General features: G+C 52.4%; 1 protein-coding gene across 2 annotated transcripts in view; it reads right to left on the bottom strand.

Annotated features, from left to right (window-relative positions):
- Positions 1-559: 559 nt before the first annotated feature.
- Positions 560-18399, bottom strand: part of SEPTIN8 (septin 8) — a 53865-nt gene continuing 36025 nt past the window's right edge. Inside the window, exons 5-10 of one of the 2 annotated variants that reach the window (XM_054168680.1) lie at positions 17881-18042; positions 13747-13843; positions 13265-13433; positions 12485-12617; positions 11219-11409; positions 560-902 (exon numbers count right to left, since the gene is read on the bottom strand). In XM_054168680.1, the coding sequence (XP_054024655.1) occupies positions 848-902; positions 11219-11409; positions 12485-12617; positions 13265-13433; positions 13747-13843; positions 17881-18042 (807 nt within the window). In that variant the 3' untranslated portion in view covers positions 560-847. Of the gene's footprint in view, positions 903-6355; positions 6434-11218; positions 11410-12484; positions 12618-13264; positions 13434-13746; positions 13844-17880; positions 18043-18399 lie in introns of those variants that run through there. The other variant, XM_054168681.1, reaches the window with a different exon arrangement.

Below are 18399 nucleotides of genomic sequence, written 5' to 3'. Positions count from 1 at the left end.
TCTCCTTGCTCCTGTGGGAGGTGAGTCTGGGGCACAGACATCACACTTGGGAGTTTCCCCCCTTTTTTTTGGCTTGCTTTTTCAACCCAAAGGGCTTGTGCAAGGGGCAGTCAGCCTGTTCCAAGGACAGGACTCACCCCCAGGAAGGGAGTCTCCAGCTTTCAAGTGTTTCCCTTAGGTTAACAGTGAACATTTAGTTGTCCTTTAAAACGGTTCCAATCTCACCCAGAGCCCAGCAGCCTGGCCAGGCAGGGTCACCCGTGCCCCAAGCAGGGGGTGGGGAGGTGGGCAGGGGGCTCTGGGGAAGGGGTTAAGTGGTGAGGCAGAAGGTGTAACTCATGGAAGCCTCCAGGAGTGAAGGGTGTGGGGGGGTTCGGGTTAGCACACCTGTAAGGCTATGGGGAAAAAGCTCCACGAGAGAGTTACTGCTGAGAAAGGTGAGAGTGCAGCTGGATGTTAGGAGGCTCTCCAGTTCCAGCCCAGCCCAGGCAGAGGAGAGGACCCTCGGAGCAGCAGCTCAAGCAGCAAGCTGAGACCCCCACCTCGCACCGACCCAGCTCTGCCCCTCCTCTGCCTGGGGCTTGGCTCAGCGCTAACTGCCCTCACCCGGAGGTTAGTGCTTGGCTTTAGCGGCAGCAGCCCTTCATTAGCTGTTTAGCGCTTGGCAAGGACCTCAGGGGGCAGCTTTTATCAAGAAACCTGATCAAGGCAACTCCTGGCAACCACAAGGCACGGTGCACTCCCAGTCCTTGCTACACCACCTCTTCTGTGCACCACATTGCAAGCTTAAAGGTGAAAGCACCCATTAATTTCTTCTGCATGAGGTGGGCTGGCCTTAATAAATCTTCTAATTAACATATCTTCCTGATGTTATGGAGCACGCAGTGGGAAGACTAAAGAAGCTACAGAAAGAACAAAAGAGAACCAGGGTTTCAGTTAATTGACATGACTTCAAGACAGCATGAAAGGTCAAAGGGCAGCTCTCGGGGGGCTGGGGAGAGTTTGGGTTTTAAACCACCCAGCGTGGAGAAGCTCTCATGGCTGCCAAGATCTCACCTGGAACTGGTAATCAGAGACCTGACTTAAAGCTTTAACGAGGCTTGATGGCTGAAGTCACCTGCTGTGGAGACAGGGGCTGGGCAGAGAGGTGGAGCCGTCTCCAGCCCAGCCAGGACCACAGGCACAGCCCAAGCTGGCTCTCCCCACCAGCACAGCCACCACGTTTGCACTGCCTTCATCTCCCAGCCTCCATCTCTCCCCCAGCTTCAGCCCAGGACAAGATGAGAGTAGGTCTGGGTTGTGTCCTGAATGGAAAGCATCAGCATGTCCTAGGGCCTCAGCCACCAGGGTTTAGCTCTGGAAGTATAAAGTGTGACCAGTAACTCCCTTGCTGCTGACCTGCTCTTACAGCCAGGCTTTGTGCTTCTCTCTCTCTTGCAAGCATCTCTCTAGGAGTTTGGCAGAAGCATTAATGATCTTAACATTGCTCCTGTGTAAAGGTATTTGCTAACATGATGTTGCCTGGAAGCACCAGCTGGGTCCTCTTTAACATCACAGCAGTGGAGCTGTAGCATAGAATCCCAGACTGGTTTGGTGGGAAGAGGCCTTTAAAGCTCATCTGGGCCAAGCCCCCTGCAGTCAGCAGAGGCATCTGAAACTAGAGCAGGTTGCTTAGAGCCACAACCAACCTCACCTGGGATGGTTCCAGGGATGGGGCATCTCCCACCTCTCTGGGCAACCTGGGACAGACTCTCACCACCTTCAGTGGGTAACATTTCTTCAATCTAGACTAAATCTCCCTTTCAATTCAAACCATCACCCCTTGTCCTGTCACAACAGCCCCTGCTCAAAAGTCTGTCCTCAGCTTTCTGATCAGCCCCTGAAAGGCCACCAGAAGGTCTCCCTGGAACCGTCTCTTCTCCAGGCTGAACAACCTCTCTGAGCCTGGCCTCACAGCAGAGGGCTTCCAGCCCTGCCAGCAATGCTGTGGCCTCCTCTGGCTTCAGGGGCAGCTGTGCTCTTCTTCTGGCCTTCATCTGTGGCTGTGATGGGCTTCTCCAGAAGAGCACAGCTTTGGAAGTGCCATTAGCAAAACAGAGAATCAGAGAATTGGTTTGGTTGGAAAAGTGCTTTGAGAGTGACTTCAGCCATTCTCTAACTCTACCGAGCCTGGGGCCAAACCATGGCCCTCAGCACCACAGACCTGCAGCTCTGAAACGCCTCCAAGGACAGAGAGTCAATCACCTCCCTGGGCAGCCTGTTCCTGCCTTGGAGAACCCTTTCAGTGAAAACTTTTCTTCTAATGTCCAACCTCAATCTCCTCTGGTGCAACGTGAGGCCATCTCCTCTTGTCCTGTTGTTCATTCCTTGGGAGAAGAGACCAACCCCCACCTGGCTCCAACCTCCTTTCAGGGAGCTGTAGAGAGCAATGAGGTCTCCCTTCAGCCTCCTCTTCTCCAGGCTGAACAACCCCAGTGCCCTCAGCTGCTCCTCACCAGCCCTGTTCTCCAGACCTCACCCTGTATCACCCTCCACCTCTGCTCCCTTTTCACCCTATCCTCAAATCACCTCTTCGGGCATCACCACAACCGTGAGGCTGCTGGTAAATCACTTTGGCCACCAAAGGAGAAGTGCCAGCAAGCCTGAAGGCAACCTTTGCCCCAACAGGCATGGCATTTGGATGAGTATCTTTGACTCTCTCCCCAGGTGACAGATGAGATGCTTCTCTGCACGCTGTGTGGCACAGGAGTTAGCTAATTTGGCTTGTGAACGTTCCCACAGGACATAAGGCCCCCCTGTGGGTGAAGCTTTCAGTCACTCCACGGTGTTACTTCAGCAGAGATCCCTCAGAGGACACAAGAAGCCCACTGCCAAAATAAAGGACACCACAAACACTCAAAATACATGTGAGATTTAATCAAAGAAACAAACAAACCAACCAAAAATGTACAAAGTGAGTGGAAAGCAACAAAAGGCCAAAGAAAAATAAAACACACACACAAAAAAAAGCCCCAAACACAAAGAAAAGCAGCAGACACACACACACCCTCTCACCCACCACCACCACAGCAGGAGTGACAAAGGGAAGGGATGCAGCACCTGGAGCGCCTTCCATGCAGGTCTCCATGTGCTGCAAGCCAACCACCTCCTCCCCATCCACCCTGGGGGTACCAACCATGGCCAGACAGTGAAGGGTCTGGAGCTCAGAGCCTCACAGACACTTCAGTTAGAGAGCAGACAACACAGGTGATGGTGAATGTTGAAGTCACACAGGATTGGGTACTGCCTTTTGGCAACCCCAACCCTTGGGCAGATCAGGGTACAGAGCAGCTCAAGGATGTGTAACTGAATGGGTTCAGCTGTATCTGAGAGGGGCGGTGTTGCTTTCACTTCTGCTAGCCTACAAGATGTAAATCTTCAAAGTGGAGGGAGGTGAGCATCACCATGTGCTTGTAACTCATTAAATAAGATACACAACTACCCTACAGACCACAGACTTCAGCCTTCTCTCAGCCAAAAGGGGGGAAGAATAATCAAATACTAGGGAAAAAAATCCCAGAAGACCAGAAGAATGATGTCTGAGTCCAGCTGAGGTGATGATGATGTTGACTGCTCTAAAGAAGTAGTAACTAGAGGGCCAAGGTGAACAGGAAGTCAATGTCACATCAGAATCACCATGGAAATCTTGTGACATACATTCTGAGTGCCTTCACCAGGGACAAGCTGGGGACTCCTCCACAGTGCCCCAGGAGCTGAAGGCTTTTCCTCTTTGTTATCATCACTGCCCTTAACTACCTGTGATTCTAGGAGGAAAGAATTGATCCCTGCCACACCAGGGCAGATGGAAGTGGGTTTGCACAGCCCTTGCTGGCTGCAGCAGGAGAGGGGGAGAAAAACCTTGACTGGGAAAGCAATGGTGAGGCAGCTGTTTGCATGCCCAGCATCAGCAGTCTGAGCCCAGCAGCAGCCTGGAGAAGCAAACCAGGGAATCAACCAGTGCTGCTTACACAGGCAGAGTGTTTATCAACAGCAAAACAATCAAACTCCTGCCCCTGATTTGCTCCAAGACTGGTCTGCAGGCAGCAGTGAGCTGGAACTGTCTGCTTGCAGATCCTAAATTGGGTTCCTTCTGTGTTTCTCTGAGGGAAAAAACCCCACATAAACCCTCCTAATTTTGGAGAGTTAACTCTTTAAAACACATCCAACCTTCAAAACCCCAGTGTGGAGCTTCCAGCAGGCTCCTACCAAGCACACATGGGGTTGAGAAATGGCCAGTTCTGAGGTACCTGTGAGAGCTTCAGGAGGTTCTCACATGAACCAAGTGGCACTGGCATGATTTTCAGCTTCATGCTTCAGGTTTTCTGCCAGCTGGCAGAGAAAGCTGCTTGAATGGGACAGGCAAGTTAAAGAACCTCCTTTTACAGCCCAGCAAAAGGCTGCCTGCAGACAGACCTTGCTCTGTGCACCTCCATCTAGGAGTCCCAGAAAGAATTTGCTGACATTTAGCTTAAATATTAAGGGGGGGGGGGAGGGAGGAGAAAACAAAGATCAGGAAGTCTCCTGTAACATTACTGCCTAAATAAAAACACAACCCCTCAACAACTAACACTTAGCCAGCCAGTGTTTTACAATCTCCACTATGTGGAGGGGTTAATACTAATTAATTCCTATTTATGTAGCCTAGCATCTGATGGATGGCAGGGAATCCAATTAGTTTTCCATGACAGCATAGCTAGTGAGGCTCTCTTCAGTTGGCCAAAATGGATTGACTGGAAAGAAATTAATATTGATCCTAATAATTCCCCTAAGCTCAGCTGCCCAGGAAAATAAGGCTGTAATTTGTAGGCAGGAGGAGTGGCAAAGGAAGCACCTTCTAAGAGGAGCAGAGCTTAAACGCGCTGCAAAGCTCAAAATCAGGGGGGTCTGGAGTTCAAGGAAGCCCCTCCTAAGGAGAGCAGAGCTTGAACATGCTGCATAGGTCAAAATCAGGGGGGTCTGGGGTTCAAGGAGGCACCTCCTGAGAGAAGCAGAGCTTAAACATGCTGCACAGCTCAAAATGAGGAGATTCGGGTCTTGAAGGAAGCATCTCCCAAGAGGAACAGAGTTTAAACGTGCTGCTAAGCTCAAAATCAGGGGATTCTGGTGTTGAAGGAAGCACCTCCTAAGAGAAGCAGAGCTTAAATGTGCTGCTAAGCTCAAAACAGGCGATTCTGGTGTTGAAGGAAGCACCTCCTAAGAGAAGCAGAGCTTAAATGTGCTGCACAGCTCAAAATGAGGAGATTCTGGTGTTGAAGGAAGCACCTCCTAAGAGAAGCAGAGCTTAAATGTGCTGCACAGCTCAAAATGAGGAGATTCTGGTCTTGAAGGAAGCACCTCCTAAGAGGAACAGAGCTTAAATATGCTGCAGGGCTCAAAATGAGGAGATTCTCCTTGTTAGGCACACAGAGTAAGCTTAAGGTTAAAGTGTAAGAAGTAAGGAATGCAGCTTAAATAATTCTTCCAGCAAAGGACAACAGTCAATACTGAGAAGGGAGCAAGAAGTGCCACAGATCCTGAAGCTGCACCTCACACAACAGACTGTGTGAAAGAGAAACCACCACCACCAAAAAAAAACCCAACCCCTCCAAACTTTTGCTCTATCAATGCTCTACTTTAGCAGTCAAGAAAAACTCAAAACATTGTCCCAGGAGTTTTATTAACCACTCTCTCTCTCTCTTTATATATATATATATATTATAAATGCTGTGTTTAGAGTAATTCAGGATTAAAATAGATAATTACTGGAACTAAGGGTTTAAGGTTCTCCCAGGGTTGTGAAAAAAACACCCCTTTGAGCAGTGTGGGTTTCCTACCCACTCCAAAACTGCACTCCAATGGAGAATTTGGTTAGGAAAACAATCAAACCAAACCAAACCTAAAGGTTTCAGCATTCTTCATGCCACTCCTCACAGCTGGGCAGGTGCAGGGCAAGGCAGATGAACCTCCAGCAGGAACCAAACCAAACCAATCTAGGAAGCAATTATTGAGCCGGTTGGGTGAGCGGAGACAAAGCAAGTTATGGGCAACTCCATCCGCAGCTGCTGGCTTTAGAACAGGGTTAAAAAACCATCTTGCTGGAGGGATTAGTTGATTTGTTTCATAAGAACCAAAAGAGAGGGGATGGTCAAGTTCCTTCCTGAAAGCCTCCTGGCTCCGTTGTGCACAGCCAGGTGCCAGTTCCTCAGCACCGCGGCCGCCGCAGAGGGCTCAGTTTTACCTCTGTCCCTTTGGTCCACTCACACAAATGTTATGAGGAGGGTTCACAGGGTGGGGAAACTCAAGCAACCTTTTTTTTTTGTTGTTGTTGCTGTTGGTGTGTTTGTTTTGTTTTGTTTTATTTAAACACATGAAAGCACCAAGTCCACTCTTGGCCTGCAAGGCTGTGTGTGATTAACTGAAAAGAAAAGACAAAAGAAACAAAAGAAAGAACAACGTAAAAAAGAAGGTGAATTCAGGTTATGGCAAATTAAAACCAAAGCAAAAACGTAGCCAAATGTGTTAAAATGAACATAAAACACCACCACCACCACACAGGAAGGGAAGGGACAAACACTGAGGACTCAAGGATGGGAGCGAGCGCCAGCGCGCCGAGCCCCACCGCAGAGGACAACCTGCTTGGCAAGCCGCCTAAAGAGCTTAAACCTGCTGCACAGCTCAAGACCAGGGGGGGCTGGGGTTCAAGGAAGCACCTCCTAAGAGGAGCAGAGCTTAAAGGTGCTGCATAGCTCAAAATGAGGAGATTCTGGTGTTGAAGGAAGCACCTCCTGTAAGGAGCAGAGCTTAAACGCGCTGCAAAGCTCAAAATCAGGGGGTTCTGGGGTTCAAGGAAGCACCTCCTGTAAGGAGCAGAGCTTAAACGCACTGCAAAGCTCAAAATCGAGGGTTCTGGGGTTCAAGGAAGCACCTCCTAAGGAGAGCAGAGCTTAAACATGCTGCAAAGCTCAAAATCGAGGGTTCTGGGGTTCAAGGTAGCACCTCCTGTAAGGAGCAAAGCTTAAACGTGCTGCAAAGCTCAAAATCAGGGGGTTCTGGGGTTCAAGGAAGCACCTCCTAAGGGGAGCAGAGCTTAAACGTGCTGCAAAGCTCAAAATCAGGGGGTTCTGGTGTTGAAGGAAGCACCTCCTGTAAGGAGCAGAGCTTAAATGTGCTGCAAAGCTCAAAATCAGGGGGTTCTGGGGTTCAAGGAAGCACCTCCTAAGAGAAGCAGAGCTTAAATGTGCTGCCCAGTTATCCCACCACAGAGGACAAGCTGCTTGGCAAGCTGCCTAAGGAGAACATCAGCACAGACGCTTTTAGTTCTCCTCCACACCTGCAACTCCTCCAGCTTGTACTTCCTGAAGCTACTAAAAACCACTGAGTTGAAAGAGGAGATGAGAAAAGGGCCAAAGTCTCCTAAACATGGAAAGAAATCCACCCCCTCCTGAGCTCATGATGGATTCCCAGTTCTTAAAAGGTCCCAACATCTTGGTCCCTGAGCTTGGGATGTGTCTCCATCCCGTGGGGCTCGCCTGGGGCTCTCCTGGAAGTGATGTCCAGGCTCACACTGGGCTCTGCACAGCATCTGCTTCTCACTGGGCAAAGCCCAGCACAGCCTGGACCATGAGTTCTGCCAGGGGAAGCTTTGCTGCCAGTCTCAGAGGAGGATGCTGCCTGCCACCAGCTCCCAGATCTCAGTTGTCTTCTATTTCAGTCTGGTTCACAGAATCCCAGCATAGAGAGGGTTGGAAAGGACCTCTGGAGATCATCCAATCCAACCCCCTTGCTAAAGCAGGGCACCCACAGCAGGATCACAATGGCCAGGTGGGTTTGGAAGCTCTCTAGGGAAGGAGACTCCACACCCTCTCTGGGCAGCCTGCTCCAGGCCTCCAGCACCCTCACACCAAAGATTTTCTCCTCCTGTTCAGATGTAACCTCCTGGGTGCCAGTTTGTGCCCATTGCCCCTTGGCCTGTCCCTGGGCACCACTGACCAGAGTCTGGCCCCAGCCTCTTGCCCCCCACCCTGTATCTCTTGCTGAGCATTGCTCAGCTCCCCTCTGGGGCTGCTCTTCTCCAGGCTCACCAGCCCCAGGGCTCTCAGCCTTTCCTCTTTAGAGCTGCTCCAGGCCCCTCAGCAGCTTTGTAGCCTCCACTGGACTCTCTCCAGCAGTTCCCTGTCTCTGTTGAACTGGGGAGCCAAAACTGGACAAAATACTCCAGTTATGGCCTCACTAAGGCAGAGTAAAGGAATTGAACACCTCTTGGTCACACTCTTCTTCATGCACCCCAAGATGCCATTGTGGTTGAAGGATCTCAGAAACAAAGCCAGCAGAGACATTCCTGCTGCTGGCCAGGGAGTACAGAAGTCCCCTTATGCCTGAGTGGTCTGTGGGGTCAACAGCAAACCAACCACAGTGGGATGGGTGAGGGCTGTGCTCTCTGTCACACAGGTTTCACATGCCCTCCAGCTCCTCTGGATGCCTCCAAGATGAAGAAGAGGTCTGGGCAGGCAGGTCAAGGCCAAGGGGAGGCAGCTTCCTTTGAGTTTCTTTATTACAGATTTCATCATCCTGCTTAAATAGAAAGCCCAAATGCTACATTTTGAACTAGCTCATAAATCTGAAGCAAAAAACCCCAAACCTCAACCCCAAGCCCCAACCCACTTCTTCTCCCTAATCTATTCATTTTACTCCTGGTGCTGATGCTTTGCTCCAGAGCTGAAGGCAAAACCCAGCCCAGCCCCACACACAGACCACATTCTCTGGGTGCCTCTCAGTCCTCTGTACACCTCCTGAGCTGCCTTGTCCTGACCTCAGCTGATCTCCAAATGCCACCCAGAAGAGGAAGAGCCTCTGGATTTATGTCTGCAGGCGGGTTACAACCAACCAAGCAGAGGGAGCCCATTTCTCCTGCAGGCAGGCAGAGCAGAGGGGAAGCTGCAGCTGCAGCATATCCTGGTCACTACTATGGCACTCACAGGAGTGAGTGGCCTGGCATGCTCACCTCCTTCAGACCTTGCCTCCTGGTATTCAGCCCCCAATTCACCTGCAAGCTTAGCTGGGATTAAACCCTATTTTCAGCAGAAGATTGTAGAAAGCATTTTGGACTCAGTGTGTGAGGTGGGACATGTCCAGAGCATGCTGAGAGGTCTGCAGAAGGAAGTGCTTTGGTTTTAACACCAAGACATTGACACCACAGGGAAATATTTTAAATGCCAGCCACAGTTACCTTGTGCAGGAAGAATAGAATAGAATAGACCAGACCAGGTTGGAAAAGACCTTTGAGATCATTGAGTCCAGCATCTAATCAACTAAACCATGGCACCAAGCTCCCCGTCCAGTCTCTTCCTAAACACCTCCAGTGATGGTGACTCCACCACCCCCCTGGGCAGCACATTCCAATGGCCAATCTCTCTTTCTATGAAGAACTTCTTCCTAACATCCAGCCTAACATCCAACCCCTCCCCAGCTTTGCTGCCCTTCTCTGGACACCTTCCAGCATCTCAACATCTTTCCTAAACTGAGGGGCCCAGAGCTGGACACAGGACTCAAAGTGTGGCCTAACCAGTGCTGAGCACAGGGGCAGAATGACCTCCCTGCTCCTGCTGGCCACACTGTTCCTGATCCAGGCCAGGATGCCATTGGCTCTCTTGGCTGCCTGGGCACACTGCAGGCTCATGTTCAGCCTACTGTCAACCAGCACCCCCAGGTCCCTCTCTGTTTGGCAGCTCTCCAGCCACTCTGACCCCAGCCTGTAGCTCTGCATGGGGTTGCTGTGGCCAATGCATAGAACCTGGCACTTGGATGTGTTCAATCTCATGCCCTTGGAGTCAGCCCATCTGTCCAGCCTGTCGAGGTTCCTCTGCAGAGCTCTCCTACCCTCCAACAGATCAACACCTGCCTGGCATGTCAGTGAGGTGAAAGAAGCTTCCCTAGAGCTGCAGCTCAGCCTAGAGAACCAACAGAGCATGAGATTCATAGATTCAAAATGGTTTGGGTTGGAAGGGACCTTAAAGATCATCTAATTCCAAACCCCCTGCCATGGGCAGGGACACCTCCCTGCAGCCCAGGTTGCCTCAGGGAGAGGGAATCCACAACCTTCCTGGGCAACTGTTCCAGTGTCTCCCCACCCTCACTGAAAAGAATTTCTCCCTAATCTCCAGTCTCAATCTCCCCCTTCCAGCTCAAAGCCATTGTCCCTCATCCTGTTCCTTCCCAGCTTTCTTGAAGGCCCTCTTCAGGTACTGGAAATCTAATCAGCAACATGAAGTCACCAAGAGCAAACTCTGAACTCAAAGTGTTGCTCCTCTGGATGGTTTTTTTGTTCCTTTCCATCACTGAAAGGCTGTGAAATCATTGCCATTAGCCCCTTCTGGAGCTGACAGAATGCAGTTCAGGCTCTTCAGCTCCATCATGCAAGGGGAAGGAACAAAACCTGCTGCCACAGCAGAATTAGCAGCTTGCACGATGGTGTTTCTTGTTCTGCTCATAGCCACTGATCCTTGAAGAACCTTTTCTTTTTCAGCCTCTTTGCCCCATTCCTATTCTATCATTTCACAACCAGGCAGCTGAAAGATTATTTATGTGCCACTGTCCCTTGCTGGCTTCAGCAGTGTCACTTAACTCCCAGCAAGCTAAGATAAGGATGGTGCCCTTAGGGGACAGAGCTTTCTGCTAAGCAGAACTGCCTTAGAGCCCTCCTCCAGGACGAATTTGCAGTGCATCTCCACTCTGAGCTGCTGCTTCCATCTTTGCAGCTCTGACTCCAAAACTAAAACACCACACTCTCCAAAGAGGGTCCCAAGAGTATGGATCACAGTGAGATTCACACTGTGGGAGACCTCATCTGTAAGGCATCACAACTGTGTCAAGTGTGTCCCCACGCTTCAGCTGGGGAGAAGGTGCAGCTTGTTTCTGTAGTCACCTTCCTTGCAGCTTGCTGTCACAGAGGTAAGGACAATCTCACATGATCCACAGTTTTTAAGGAATGCTCCCAAACTGTCAATCTCCCCCCACTTACAGCCCCAAGGGCTTCCCCAGGGCAGTGCCAGGGCACAGCAGGGCCCTGTTTCCCCATTAGGCAGAGTCAGAAGGGTAGGAATCAGGATTTCAGAATCCCCTTTTCCATTTGCTGCCTCAGCATCTGAGCAGACACCCAGCTCCCCAGCAGCAGAGGGGACAAGAGTCAAGTTCAGACACTTACTTTTTCTTGTCTTTGTCCTTCCTCAGTGGCTGCTGTGAGGTAGCCTGCAAAGATTGGGACTGCAAGGTCTCCACTGCCACTTTCCGCCTGTTGAAGGCATTCATCTCTTCCTCCAGCTCCCTCCTCTTCTCCTCCACCTTCCTCTTCTCCTCTTGGTGTATCCTTTTTAAGTGCTCAAATTTCTCATGCAGCTGGTGGGAGACAAAGCCTCTGAGCATCACATCCAGCATCCACCCCCCCAACCCCAGAGCCACAGCCACACCTCCTGCCCCAATCCCAACTACCCCCCAGAGACCCAGCAGCTGGCACAGGGCAGCCAGCGTCCCGGCACCTCAGCACAGGTGACCTCTGGGCAACCAGAGGCTGGTGCTGGGCTCTTCTCACAGGTAATTAGTGACAGAACAAGAGAAATAGCCTAAAGGTATGACTGGGTAGGTTTAGACTGGACATTAGGAAGAAGTTTCTCCCAGCAAGAGTGGTCAGGTGTTGGAATGTGCTGCCCAGGGAGGTGGTGGAGTCACCAACCCCAGATGTGTTTGAAGGTGGTTTGGAGGTGGAGCTTGGGGATATGCTTTAGGGGAGAACTTTTGTGGAGTAGGGTTATGGGTTGGACTTGGTGGTCCTGAGGGTCTTTTCCAACCTGAATGTTTCTGTGATTCTTCACCAAAACCAGAGACAACAGAAGACATTCAGCTCTGCCTGGCACCACACATCAAACCAGGAGAAAGCCTGAGCTCTGGGGGAGCGCACTGAGGACTCAGCTCAGCCTGCAGCCCTGCCACAGGGCTGGGGACATTGGGGACCCTTCTGTTCCTCATTAGTTTTGAAGGTAGGCCATTTATTTCCCCCCCACACCCCAGTCACAGCAGCTATTCATGGCTTCACACCATTGACCTTGGGCACTCCACAGCCCAGCTGCCCCCTGGAGCATTCCTGCTGCCCAGAGAGCCTCCATGGGTGAGATCTACCCGACATGGGTTCTCACCAAAACACCCTTCATTGCCCTTCACTCACCAAGCAGCAGCCAAGTCCCCTACACACAGCACAGGACTCTTCTGTTTCTGAGGCACCTAAAGCAGTGATGCTCTTCTGAAACCCCCACCCTGTGTCCCCTTCTGTGACTGGATGAAGCTCTGTGTGTTGGTGCTTTGGCAGGTGAGGTCTGCCCAAGAGCTGCAAGTGCCTTCCAGCAGGCATAGGCTGCCCAGCCCCAGAGCTCCTGCTGGCTGCATTTTAGGCTCCTCTCAGAGGATCTGGCACACCCACCTCTCTCTCCTTCTCCTTCAGCTCTGCTTCTGTCTCCTTGACTTTGTTAACAAACATTTGTCTCATTTCTTCCTCCTTCTTCTGGAGCTCACCCAAGAACTCTTTCCTTTTGGTCTCGTATGTTTCTTGGAGACTGGGGAAGAAAGCAAAACCAAATCCAGGCTCTTTGGAGAGCAGGGAGTTAGGGATGGGGGAGAGGGGAGGGAGAGGGGAGGGAGAGGGGAGGGAGAGGGGAGGGAGAGGGGAGGGAGAGGGGAGGGAGAGGGGAGGGAGAGGGGAGGGAGAGGGGAGGGAGAGGGGAGGGAGAGGGGAGGGAGAGGGGAGGGAGAGGGGAGGGAGAGGGGAGGGAGAGGGGAGGGAGAGGGGAGGGAGAGGGGAGGGAGAGGGGAGGGAGAGGGGAGGGAGAGGGGAGGGAGAGGGGAGGGAGAGGGGAGGGAGAGGGGAGGGAGAGGGGAGGGAGAGGGGAGGGAGAGGGGAGGGAGAGGGGAGGGAGAGGGGAGGGAGAGGGGAGGGAGAGGGGAGGGAGAGGGGAGGGAGAGGGGAGGGAGAGGGGAGGGAGAGGGGAGGGAGAGGGGAGGGAGAGGGGAGGGAGAGGGGAGGGAGAGGGGAGGGAGAGGGGAGGGAGAGGGGAGGGAGAGGGGAGGGAGAGGGGAGGGAGGTGAGCTGCAAACTTCGAGCGCAGCTCAGCAGGGTGGACACAGCTAAAAGCCTCGTTTTTTTGGAGCGTCATTGCCAGACTGGTGCTCTGGCCTGCTGCTGGAGCCCGTGGAGGCTGCTCACCTGAAGGGCTGGCTGTCTGGGTCTGTGTCCTTGAAGCCCATCTCCTCCAGCTTGCACCTCCTGTAGAGCTCGTAGTGGCGGGTGTGGGTCTGCTCCCGCAGGTCCTCCATGTTCACCCGGATCAGCATCTCCCGCAGCTTCACGAAGTCGCAGTGACTTTCATTCTCCACTGGTGGAAGCAAAGGCACAAGTCAGGGGCACTGCATGTGTGGTGGGGGAAGGACAAACGTGCCTGCATATTAATTCCAGGCTCTCCTCCCCTGGCCCTGCTGTCCCACCCGGAGCACACAGCCCCCTGGATGCAAGGCTTGCTGTCGACCCCGGCAGGAACGGGAGCTCCTGGTCGGAAAGAGTGGCCAACCCACCCGAGGCTGCACAGGATGTTTCTGCACCAGTTGGCACAGGGCAGAGCTGGGGAGGGTGCCAGTGGGTGCTTGGGCACAAGGGAGGTCTGTAGTGGGGGCCCTTACCCATCCCCTTACCTTGCACCACTCCCCAGGGGTACTGCCGAGCTCTCACCAGCTTGTTCCCAACCTTCACCTCCTCTGTGCTGCCGACCACGGCGAAGGGCAGGTGAGCCTGCAACAGAGCCAAGGCCAGGGACTCAGTGCAGACAAGCAGGGAATGGGTTTGGGTGGAAGAGACCTTTAAGATCCTCCAGTCCAACCATTAACCCAGCACTGCCAGCTCAACACTAAACCATGTCTCTCAGCACCACATCTCCGTGGCTTTGGGCCCCCTGCAGGGGTAGGGACTCCACCACTGCCCTGAGCAGCCTAGGGCTTCACAGCCCTTCTGGGGAAGAAAGTGTTCCTCATGCCCAACCTAAACCTCCCCTGGTGCAACTTGAGGCTGTTTCCTCTCATCCTGTCACTTATTCCTTGGGAGAGGAGACCAGCCCCCACCTCACTCCAGCCTCCTCTCAGGGAGTTGTAGAGAGCCTGAAGGTCTTCCCTCAGCCTCCTTTCCTCCAGGCTGAACAACTTCAGTTCCCTCAGCTGCTCCTCACCAGACCTGTGCTCTACCCTTCCCCAGCTTCATTCCCTTCTCTGGACTTACTCCAACACCTCAATGTCCTTCTTAGAATGAGGGGCCCAAAACTGACCCCAGTACTCCAGGTGTGGGCTCACTAGTGCTCTGTACAGGCACTGGTCCTGCTGGCCACACCATTGCTGATCAAAGCCAGGATGCTGGTGGCCTTCTTGGCTACCTGGGCAGATGTTGGCTCATATCCAGCATGGGCTAACCCCTCAGAGATGAGCCTGACTGTTAGATTCCCCCTCACTCTGCTGCACCAAGCCCTTCCTCTGCAGCCATCACTCTCCAACGCTCAGAGCTGTCTCTACTACCCACTGGGACCTTAGAAGAGGGCAGCTTAGCAGCAGTGCTGGCTGGGCTAAACTAGATGGGGAAATATTGAAGGCACAGCAGAATCATCACTGCTGTCCCTCTACCCATTTGTCAGGTTGTTCTTTGCAGTCTCCACATGCCATGAGCAGGGCACTCCCTGCCTTGCAGAAGGCAGGAAGCCATCAGGAACCAGGCCTTGGCACAGCAGCGTGTGTGTGGGCACTGACAGGGACATGTGCAGGATACAACATGTGCTCAGTGCTCTCCAAGGCTGCCAAGCAGCAAGGAGACAGAGCAGTGTCCTCAGCACTGCAGAAAGGAGCTGAGGAGCAGGGGCTTCAGCAGGATGAGGTGGACAAAAATCACAGAATCATAGGATTGTTTTGGTTGGAAAAGACCTTCAAAGATCATCAAGTCCAACCATTCCCTGACTCAACCAAGTCTGGGGCTGAACACTGACAGGCTGAGAGAATTGGGGCTGTTCAGCCCAGAGAAGAGAAAGCTCCAGGGAGATCTTAGAGCAGCATTTCAGTATCTGAAGGGGACTACAGGAAGGCTTGAGAGGGACTGTTCAGAAGGGCCTGTGGGGATAGGACCAGGGGCAATGGTTTGAAACTGGAGCAGGGGAGATTTAGGCTGGACATCAGGAGGAAGTTCTGCACAGTGAGGGTGGTGAAACACAGGAATAGGTTGCCCAGAGATGTGGTGGATTTGCTGTGGCCCTGTGCAGCCTGATCTAATTGGAGGTGTCCCTGCCAACTGCAGGGGGGTTGGACAAGATGACCTTTGGGGGCCCCTTCCAACCCAACGCAATCCGTGAATCATGTCCCTCAGCACCACATCTCTGCCTCTTTTAAACACCTCCAGGGATGGGGATTCAATCACCTCCCTGGGCAGCCTGCTCTAGTCCTTGAGAACCCTTTCAGGGAAGAACTTTCTTTAAATGTCCAACTTAAACCTCCCCTGGTGCAACCTGAGCCTATTTCCTTTCCCTGGGAGAAGACACCAACCCCACCTGGCTTCAACCTCCTTTCAGGGAGCTGTAAAGAGTGACAAGGTCTCCCCTCAGCCTCCTGTATCTCCAGACTAAACAATTCCTCACATGTAAGAAGAAAGGGAGTCAGAAGGGTGGAACTGGTGGAGAAGAGGTCAAAACTATTTTCATTGGAGGGGTTGGGAAGCAAATCCAAGCAAGCACAAGTCCTGGTTTTTTCTCCCCAGTGCACACCGCTTGCAATTCTTTCACCAAGAGTCCATCCTCCAAATTTTTGATGAATTCATCCAAAAAAAAGAACTAACACTGATACAGGCTGGGCAGGGAGTGGCTTGAGAGCAGCCCTGAAGAAGAGGACTTGGGGGTGCAGGGGGATGAGAAGCTCAACAGGAGCCAGCAGTGAGCACTTGCAGCCCAGAGAGGCAAGCAGAGCCTGGGCTGCAGCAAGAGAATTGTGGCCAGCAGGGGAGGGAGGGGATTCTGCCCCTCTGCTCCACTCTGCTGAGACCACAGCTGCAGCTCTGGGTCCAGGTCTGGAGCCCCTGGTACAGGAAGGATCTGGAGGTGCTGGAAGGTGTCCAGAGAAGGGCCACAAGGAGGAGCAGAGGGCTGGAGCTGCTCTGCTCTGGAGACAGACTGAGGGAGTTTGGGTTATTCAGTGTGGAGTGGAGAAGGCTCCCTGGAGACCTTCTTGTGGCCTTGCAGTATCTGAAAGGGGCTCCAAGAAAGCTGGGGACGGACTTTGTAGGGTGTTGGGGAGTGATAGGACTGGGGGGGATGGAACAAAACCAGAAATGGGTAGATTCAAATTGGATGTCAAGAAGAAGCTGTTCCCCAAGAGGGTGGTGAGACCCTGGCACAGGTTGCCCAGGGAGGTGGTAGAAGCCTCATCCCTGGAGGTTTTGAAGGCCACACTGGATGTGGCTCTGGGCAACCTGCTGTAGTGTGAGGTGTCCCTGGCCATGGCAGGGAGGTTGGAACTGGCTGATCCTTGAGGTCCCTTCCAACCCTGACAGTTCTGTGATTCTATGATGAATTTTTTTCATTATCTAAGTGATGCAGAAATCGATTGGCTACCGAAACTGACAAGGGAAAAAGAAAGAGGAGGGTGTGAAAGAAAGGCACAGCTGTTAATCAGAAGCTGCTCTGCAGGACAGTGTTCATTGTGAGCTACTTTGTATTACAAAAAATTAACATGGAAAACACTGCAGCTGCTGCTAGCTTGGACCAGATGATCCCTGAGCTCCCTTGCAACCTGGCATTCTGTGAGAGCACAATAGCCACACTCTGATGTGGGAGACAGGAAGCCTCCAACTGTTTTGCACATTCATCAGCCAGGTCTGAGTTTGGTCTCTGACCTTTCTTTGAATTTGAACTTTGAACTCTGAATTTTGAGGACAAAGTAGAGCTTCTAATTTTTTTCTCCTTTGCTGTAAATGGAGTGTTCTCTGCCTTGCCTCCATAGGTCAGGAGATTTATAGTAATCTGAACTGTAAATTTTGATTCCAAGCTTCTCCCCTCCTCAAATGGAGTCACCTAAAGAAAGCAGACAGAATGGATTTTGGAGAGAAGGATTCATCCCAAACTTAATAAAAGAGATCTCAGAGCTGAGCTGAGCTCCTCCAGCCAGCCCACAGATTAAAGAATAGCATAGCACAGAAGAGCATAGCATAGAATTAAACAGGTTGGAAGAGACCTCTGAGATCATCTAGTCCAACCTATCATCCAGAACCACCTAATCAACTAAACCATGGCACCTAGCACCCCATCCAGTCTCCTCCTAACCACCTCCAGTGATGGTGACTCCACCACCTCCCTGGGCAGCACATTCCAATGGCAAATCACTCCTTCTATGAAGAACTTCTTCCTAACATCCAGCCTAAACGTCCCCTGGCACAGCTTGAGACTGTGTCCTCTTGTTCTGGTGCTGGTTGCCTGGGAGAAGAGACCAACCCCCTCCTGGCTACAACCACCCTTCAGGTAGTTGCAGAGAGCAAGAAGGTCTCCCCTGAGCCTCCTCTTCTCCAGGCTAAGCAACCCCAGCTCCCTCAGCCTCTCCTCACAGGGCTGTGCTCCAAACCCCTCCCCAGCTTTGTTGCCCTTCTGAATGCCCCAGCCTCAGGGGAACTGACTGCTCCCCAGCTCAGCTTTCCAATGGATTGTAGTGTGTCTGGACAGCCCTGATGAAACTTGCCCTTCAGGTGCATTTCTGGGGCCGGGCAGCGTGGCGGTGCCCAGCCGCGGTAGCGCGGCGGCCGGCAGCGGCACTCACGTTCATCACCGAGTTGATCTCAGCCACTGCCTCATCGTCGGTGGGGAACTGATAGATCTGCACACCATTGCTGACCAGCTCGCTCATGATCTTGATCTTAAACTTGTGCAGCTCACTTTTGGAGATGGTGTCTGCTTTGGCAATGATGGGGATGATGTTCACCTGCAGCGGAAGGAAAGAAGGAGAACAACAAGCGGGTGAGCAGCAGGGCGGGGAGCAGCTTGGCTGGGTTGGTGCTCGTGGTGGGATTTGGGTCACAGAGTGACAGAATCCTTTGGGTTGGAAAGACCTCTGAGATCATACAGTCCAACCACCAACTTCATACCACCAGGGCCACCAAACCATGTGCCCAAGTGCCATGGCCACAGGTTTCTTGAACACCTCCAGGGATGGGGACTCCACCACCTCCCTGGGCAGCCTGTTCCAGTGCCTGACCACTCTTGCAGCAGAGAAATTGTTCCTAATCTCCAACCTAAAGCTCCCCTGGTGCAGTTTCAGGCCATTTCCTCTCCTTCTATC

This window comes from Dryobates pubescens, chromosome 16 (assembly GCF_014839835.1).
Source record: "Dryobates pubescens isolate bDryPub1 chromosome 16, bDryPub1.pri, whole genome shotgun sequence".
NCBI lineage: Eukaryota > Metazoa > Chordata > Aves > Piciformes > Picidae > Dryobates > Dryobates pubescens.
Note: the sequence above shows the minus strand (reverse complement) of the source record. Positions and strands in the feature narration are given on the sequence as shown.